At 34.8% G+C, this 8494-nt stretch overlaps 1 protein-coding gene across 1 annotated transcript; it reads left to right on the forward strand.

Annotated features, from left to right (window-relative positions):
- Nucleotides 1-4606: 4606 nt before the first annotated feature.
- Nucleotides 4607-5539, forward strand: LOC126011543 (olfactory receptor 2A5-like). Its single transcript, XM_049775354.1, has one exon. The coding sequence runs from the start codon at nucleotides 4607-4609 to the stop codon at nucleotides 5537-5539; it is 933 nt and encodes a 310-aa protein (XP_049631311.1).
- Nucleotides 5540-8494: the final 2955 nt, after the last annotated feature.

The raw sequence follows: 8494 nt of genomic DNA on the forward strand, positions 1-8494 counted from the left end.
ATGTTCTATAATTTTAGCAGAACTTAATATCATCCTAGTGTGTATGTATTAAATAATCACAAATTGCATTCATGGAAATATAGACTATATAATTGTTCCATTTTTCTTTTTCATTTTATACTTTTATCTTTTTTTTTTTTTTTGGTTTTTGGTTTTTGGTTTTTGGGTCAAACCATGCAGCACTCAGGAGTTACTCAGAAAGCACTCCTGGCAGGCTCGGGGGACCACATGGGATGCCAGGATTTGAACCACCGTCCGTCTGTATGCAAGGCAAACGCCCTACCTCCATTCTATTTCTCCAGCCCCTATAAAATTGTTTCTTAAATGTGTCTGCACAACTATTATGAATGGGTCAGTATCCTCATAAATCATGTACTTTTAAGATAATATTTTACAAAATTATGAATGTTGTACATATCAGAAAACTATTTTAATAAGCAGATTCTGAAAAAGATTTTGCAAGCATCATTTTACAGCTTATATAAGTTACAGCCCATATCTGTGCTGACGTCTCATTGATAGGTATAACAGTCTTATTTCTTCAAGAGTATTCAATATGTCCTCTAAATACAGTTTTTTTAGCTCCATAAACCTTCAAAGAGTTTTTACAAAAGAATAATTTTCAAAAGATTAAACTCTTATTATGCACTCTTTAATAGTAGACTCAAATGTACATCTTTCTCAAGAGAAGCTGAGGGTGGAAAATGATTGCAAGACTGAAGGAAAGCATGAATTTATGAAACTGCAAAATTCTAAGGAAGATATGTTTAGAATTCATGTAGTTATTTATGTCTTTTTCAGGCTAAAATCGCAGAGATTTGGAAATCAGTGTGAAATATATAATAATGCTAGTATATCCAAATATAAGGATTACCAAATTTTTCTTCTATCTGAAAACGCGTTTCAAGCACCTGTTCATCTAGAATTCTTCTATTATGAGACAAAAATATATGGAATCACATAGTCACTACTCAACAGAAGAAATATGACTTAGAGAATTTTACCTCAGCTCAAAGAAATGGCATAGAATCAAGCCCCATAGCAACTTTAATTTTATCTAGAAAATTAAGTAGACCTTAGTAGTGACAATATAACTCCTCTCCTGTTTTTGTTTCCCAATAATATACAATAAACTATATTTCTTTTTTATTTGTGGGTTTACATTTAAACATAAAGTTATAGCTTAATGAAGATTAATAAACATATAATAAAGAAATAGGGTCAGAAAGATCATCAAGTTAATAACACATAAAGTATCCTAAGGAAGAGCTGGTGTTGAATGCTTATTGCAAGCCTGTGCTTTTTTTTTTTTTGCTTTTTTTTTTTTTTTTTTTTTTTTTTTTTGGTTTTTAGGCCACACCCGGCGGTGCTCAGGAGTTACTCCTGGCTGTCTGCTCAGAAATAGCTCCTGGCAGGCACGGGGACCATACGGGACACCGGGATTCGAACCAACCACCTTAGGTCCTGGATCGGCTGCTTTCAAGGCAAACGCCGCTGTGCTATTTCTCCGGGCCCAAGCCTGTGCTTTTTAAGTTGGATAAAGGACAGTGGAACAAGACGTGATATGGGAGGTAGTTATTTATCATATTCAGAGAATGCTTTCACATCACTGAAAGGGTTTTATGTTTTAATTTAGAATCCTATTTTATTGCGTACCAGCATTTGTGAAGCTAGAGTCCTATTATATTTTGCACCAGCATTTGTAAAGCTAAATTTTAAGTCATAAAAGTAAAAATAAAAATCTACAACTAGTTGAAGTTACAATAGCATGCATAAATTCAGGCAAGTTTTAGAAGGATATCAAGATCTCAAGAGGAGGGCTGGAGAGATAGCACAGTGGTAGGGCATTTGCCTTGCATATAGCTGACCTGGGAGGAACCCGGTTTGGTTCCCGGCATTCCATATGGTCCCCCAGCCTGCCAGGGCAATTTCTTTTTTGTTTGTTTTTTTGTTTTTTGGGCCATACCCAGTGACACTCAGAGGTTACTCCTGGATATGCACTCAGAAATGGCTCCAGGCTTGGAGGACCATATAGGATGCTGGATATCGAACACAGGTCCTTCCTGGGTCAGCCCGTGTACAAGGCAAGCGCCCTACCGCAGAGCTATCCTTCTGGCTCCAAAGGGCTATTTCTGAGTGCAAAACCAGGAGTAACCTTTGAGTGCCACTGGGTTTGGTCCAAAATCCAATCAATCAATCAATAGTTTTTTTAAAAGCCCTCAGGGGGGTATAGGGCTTATTTTTATTGTTTTTATGTTGAACTCAAGGTAGAGACAATATTACTTACATATAGTATGTCTAAATATTCAGTTGGTGCATGAGAGATTTCCTCATATCAATCTACTCTAATTTCCAAGTGTGGAAGAACACAGTGTTGGTGATAGAAAAATTTTAGAAATAATTATGTTCACGACATATATTATGGTGATGGTTTAGTATAGTTTACTTATCTCCAATTGACCAAGTTGCCTATATTAAACATATGTCAGTTTTTTTGTTATTATAACACAATAAACTGGCCTCTAAAAATAATAATATCCTCATAAATTAATTTTTGCTTAGACTAGTAATGGAATAGTGCAGAGGAATAAACATTGCCACACCAATTTTTTAAGGTGTTAGATTGTAAGCATATATAAAATTCCCTGAGACAAAGTGTAGAATGTTATTGTGACTTTGGCCTGTGCAAAGTTTTCTGTTAAGGGAGTCTTAAATAAAGGAGATTAGACTGATAGAAATTTTCCTATGAAACTATTTTGATTATGTTTTATATAAACCACAAACAAATTTCTAAGATAATTATAATAAACTCAAGTAGCTTAGAGAAGTTAGCACAATGTTTAAACTGGGAAATAACAGACAACTAATATTGTACTCAAATTATATTTAATTTTTGTGTCACTTTCCATTAAATACTCTTGTTCTCTTCTATGGAATATGAAGCTGAGATTTATACTAACAATATGATGTGCCTTTTATACTTTCTTTTGCTCACTTGTTCAACTCAATAATTAAAATGTGAGCATAATATGATGTAAGTTTAAAAGATAAAGTAGATAAACTTCAAAAAGACATGTAGAGTTCAAATTAGGAAGTAATAGTCATAGAATTTTTATTAAGCAAATTATTTTAGTGATATGAATTAGATGAATTACTGATAGATGACATATGATTGAAATTTCCATGTCTAGAAAGTCCAAGAAAGATGCAAGAGTAAATTTATTTCATCACTGAAGCATTATTTTCCCATATTCTATAATTATATATTATTGTATTATAGTATTAATTGTAATTATAATAGTTATATAATGTATTATGTAATTATCATTATAATTAATAATATATCATTAAATTGAATATAATATATATTTATATTATATAATTATATATTTTGATAATATTATAATATATAATATATTATGCATATAATATATGTTAAAGTATTATGCTAGTTCAATTAAAATATTTTAATAATATTTTTATGTAAACACCATAGTTACAAACATGATTCTGATTGGGTTTCAGTTATATAAGAGGACACACCCCATCACCAGTGCAACATTCCCACCACCAATGTCCCAAATCTCCCTCCTCCCCACCCAGCCCCCAACTGTACTCTAGACAGGCTTTCTATTTCCCTCATACATTCTCACTGTTAGGATAGTTCACTATGTAGTTATTTCTCTAACTAACCTCATCACTCTTTGTGGTGAGGTTCATGAAGTGGGCTGTAATTTCCAGCCCTCCTTTCTTTTGTCTCTGAAAATTATTGGAAGAATGTCTTTCATTTTTCTTAAAACCCATAGATAAGTGAGACCATTCTGCATCTTTCTCTCTCTGTGACTTATTTCACTCAGCACAATAAATTCCATGTACATCCATGTGTAGGAAAATTTCACGACTTCATCTCTCCTGATGGCTACATAATATTCCATTGTGTATGTGCACCACAGTTTCTTTAGCCGCTCATCTGTTGAAGGGCATCTTGGTTGTTTCCAGAGTCTTGCTATGGTAAATACTGCTGCAATGGCCATATTGTATATACATTACAACACTATGTTAATGCTTCTTTACTTAAATTATTGTAATACCAGATTTCAGGGATCTTCTTAGCATAGATTATTAGAAACCCTTGATCTAGAAAAAAATAAAGTGAATTTAGAAAGAATAATATGGCTTTTCTTTTTACTCTTATGTGTTTCAAAAAAACAGGGGCTTGGAGCCAGAGATATAGCATGGAGGTAAGGTGTTTGCCTTGCATGCAGAAGGACGGTGGTTCGAATTCTGGCATCCCATGTAGTCCCCTGAGCCTACCAGGAGCGATCTCTGAGTGTAGAGCCAGGATTAACCCCTGAGCACTGCCAGGTGTGACCCAGAAACTGAAAGAAAAAGAAGCAGGGGCTAGAGAATACTAGGGCCAAAGGCATTTGTTTGCACGCAGTCCACTCCAGTAAGATCCCCCACACCAAATATGATCCCTAAAAAAACACCTCCACATATATAATTTCTTATTAGCTCAATTTAATAAAAATAACCACAGTTTTCATTGACTTTCAGCTCTAACAACTCTATCACATTTTGATTCTTAACAAACCATCGTTAAAGAATGGGAGGTAACCAGTCATGGTTCCCAGAATTCATCCTGGTGGGATTCCAGCTCAGTGCAGAAATAGAAGTGCTCCTGTTCTTTATCTTCTTGCTGCTATACATGTCCAACCTGCTGGCAAATGGCATGATATTAGCACTCATTTGGTTAGACCTCAATCTACACTCGCCCATGTATTTCTTCCTGTCTCACCTGGCCATCATTGATATAGCCTATGCTTCCTGTAACTTACCCAAATTTCTGGAGAACTTAGTGATGCATAAAAAAACTATCTCCTATGTGTCATGTGCTATGGAGATGATCTTGTATTTGGCTCTTGCTTCTACAGAGTGCATGATTTTGTTGGTGATGTCTTATGACAGGTATGTGGCAATCTGCCACCCCCTCCAGTACACTCTCATCATGAACTGGAAAAAGTGCAAGGTCCTAGCCATCATTTCCTGGTCATGTGGTTTTTCTGTGGCCCTAGGAAATCTAATTTTCTTTCTTAGATATAATTTCTGTGGGTCTCTGTATATCAATCACTTCTACTGTGAAATTTTATCTGTCCTAAACTTGGCCTGTGGTGACACTTGGATAAACAGAATGTATGTGCTTACTGGTGGTGTGTTCATCTTAATTGGACCTCTTTCTTTAATGTTGGTTTCTTATATACATATCCTCTGGGCCATCCTGAAGATACAATCAAAGGAGGGTCGCAAAAAAGCCTTCTATACCTGCTCCTCCCATCTCTGCGTGGTTGGATTCTACTTTGGCATAGCCATGATGTTTTACTTGGTCCCAGACAATGGACACCAAGATGAGCAGAAGAAAATCCTTTCCCTGTTTTACGACTTCTTCAATCCATTGTTGAACCCCCTTGTCTACAGTGTGAGGAATGCTCAGGTGAAGGCTGCCTTCAAGAAAGTCATACAGAAGCAGGGGACAATATAAAAGATGATTAAACTATAATTTGGTTAATTAAGCTAGTATATTATAATTTTTACTGTTATCAAACCGAAAACAAAAACTCTTTAGACTTGTATAATGGTTGACAAAATTTTAAAGAATGTCACTAGCCAGATGGTAAGGAGGAATTTCCAGTTCCTTGATCCTCTGAAGAGATGGCATGTAGATCAAATTATCTTTGTCAGAACACCACAAATTAATATATTTTAGTATATCGACAAACACAAATCTGAGGAACATATTAAAGAAGTAGTCAACTTTATAATCTCATATTTGACTTAGTAAATAAATCTGGGCTTAGCATAACATGAATTAAAAGTATCCTAACTGGGGCCCGGAGAGATAGCACAGCAGTGTTTGCCTTGCAAGCAGCCGATCCAGGACCAAAGGTGGTTGGTTTGAATCCCGGTGTCCCATATGGTCCCCCGTGCCTGCCAGGAGTTATTTCTGAGCAGACAGCCAGGAGTAACCCCAGAGCACCACCGGGTGTGACCCAAAAACCAAAAAAAAAAAAAGTATCCTAACTGCAATTCTCTGTGATAAAAAAAAAAGTTTTCCATAAATAATATGTATTTCTCTTGGAGATTGTCAGGATTAATTTTTTCTTCATCCATGATTAACAAATCTTATGAAAATAGCATTACAGATTCCCTTCATGTTACTGGGAATATGGAAAAGGTGAGCACTGTAATTTGTATAGTTCCACGTGAACATAAACTAGAGAATATACGTGTTGCAACTCTAAAGAGAAAACAGACAAACTTATCTGAATAGTCAAAGTCTTTCTCAGAGAAATTGCATCCACAGAAAATATTTGAGAATTATACATGGTCTCTAGCAGGACTGATTGATGATGATTTTGCCCTTTATTTTTTAAATCTTGTGTTTGTTTGTTTGTTTGGGGGCCACAGAGTGCCCAATGATGCTCAGGGGTTACCCCTGGCTATGCACTCAGAAATTGCTCCTAGCTTGAGGAACCATATGGGACGCCAGTGATCGAACCAAATTCCATCCTGGATCGATGTCGATGTAAAGCAAACGCCCTACCACTATGCTATTGCTCAGGCCCCAATTTTTCCCTTTATTAAATAATTCATTAAGGGAGTGGAGTGGTAGTAGAGTGGATACAGCATGCTGCCAAACTACTTCACTACCCCACATTCTATGTGTGGTCCCTGAGCACCACTTGACGTAATTCCTGAGCACAAAGCCAGGAACAACCCCTGAGCCTTTCCAGTTGGGTCCCAAAACACCAAAAGCAAAATAAATAATTAATTAAAATCTCTAAAGATTAACTGTTTTCCAGGAGTCTAAATCCCATATAAAAGCTAGGTGACTTACCTATAAGTGACCTATCTGCTGCACTATCTCTCTGGTTCCATAGTTTAAAACTGGGCTATATTAAATACCTCAATAAATTATAAATATACTCAATGAATTTAAAGTACTAAGATTCAACTGTGTCTATGACAGATTCACTTTTGTTGTGAGGACACAGATAAGTGTAAGTGAAAGAATGAAATAATAAATGTATTTTTTAAAAGTTAAAATAAACAAAAAAAATTTTATAATGAAAAATCTTTTCATTAGAAATTTGTAACATGGGGGACCAGAGTGATAGGACAGTGGTAAGGCATTTGCCTTGCATGTAGCTGACCCAGGATGAATCTCAGTTCAGTCCCCAACATCCCATATGGCCCCCCAATCCAGGAGTGATTTCTGAGCATATAGCCAGGAGTAACCCCTGAGCATCACTGGGTGTGGCCCAAAAAGAGAGAGAGAGAGAGAAAGAAAGAAGAAAGAAGAAAGAAAGAAAGAAAGAAAAAAAGAAAAAAAAGAAAGAAGAAAGAAAAAAGAGAAAAAGAAAGAAAGAAAGAAAGAAGAAAGAAAGAAAGAAAGAAAGAAAGAAAGAAAGAAAGAAAGAAAGAAAGAAGAAAGAAAGAAAGAAAGAAAGAAAGAAAGAAAGAAAGAAAGAAAAGAAAGAAAGAAAGAAAGAAGAAAAAGAAAGAGAAGAAAGAGAGAGAAAGAAAGAAAGAAAGAAAGAGAGAGAGAGAGAAAGAAAGAAAGAAAGAAAGAAAGAAAGAAAGAAAGAAAGAAAGAAAGAAAGAAAGAAAGAAAGAAAGAAAGAAAGAAAGAAGAAAGAAAGAAAGAAAGAAAAGAAAGAAAGAAAGAAAGAAAGAAAGAAAGAAAGAAAGAAAGAAAGAAAGAAAGAAAGAAAGAAAGAAAAAGAAAGAAAAGAAAGAAAGAAAGAGAAAGAAAGAAAGAAAGAAACAATAAACAAAGAAAGAAAGAAAGAAGAAAGAAAGAAAGAAAGAAAGAGAAAGAAAGAAAAGAAAGAAAGAAAGAAAGAAGAAAAGAAAGAAAGAAAAAGAGAAGAAAGAGAGAGAAGAAAGAAAAAGAAATGAACAAAGAAAAAGTAATAAGCTATTATGAAACTTTTTTGAATATACAACATGCTTAGAATATACTTATTCTATATTTAGGGTACATATTGTGATTGTTAACCTATTATTACTTGTCCAAAATTAATGATACAAATGACAAAATTTAAAAAGGAAATAGCACAGTGCTAAAAGATTTCACTAACCTTTTTTCTTTTTTTTTTTTTAATTTTTATTTAGATCATATTGGCTGACTTATCTTTCACAGTAGTATTTTAGGTACATATTAACATTGAATCAGGGGAATACCCATCACCAAATTTGTCCTCCCCCCATCCCAGTTTTCTTCCTGATACCCATATCCCCCACCATCACCCCCCAGGCTGCTAGAGCCACTAACCTTTTTTCAATAAACCAACATGAAAGATATTTAATGAAACAGAAGACCTGAAGAATATATTAGAAAAAAAAAGTAACTAAGAGACATTCAGAATAATTGAACAAACAGCAGCAGAGTATAAGTTGTTCTGAAGTGGATATGACATATTTTCTAACTTGA

The sequence above is a fragment of the Suncus etruscus genome, chromosome 1 (assembly GCF_024139225.1).
Source record: "Suncus etruscus isolate mSunEtr1 chromosome 1, mSunEtr1.pri.cur, whole genome shotgun sequence".
Taxonomy (NCBI): domain Eukaryota; kingdom Metazoa; phylum Chordata; class Mammalia; order Eulipotyphla; family Soricidae; genus Suncus; species Suncus etruscus.

Coding starts and splice junctions, on each gene's coding strand:
- LOC126011543 (XM_049775354.1), top strand. CDS start 4,607: ATGGGAGGTAACCAGTCATGGTTCCCAGAATTCATCCTGGTGGGATTC.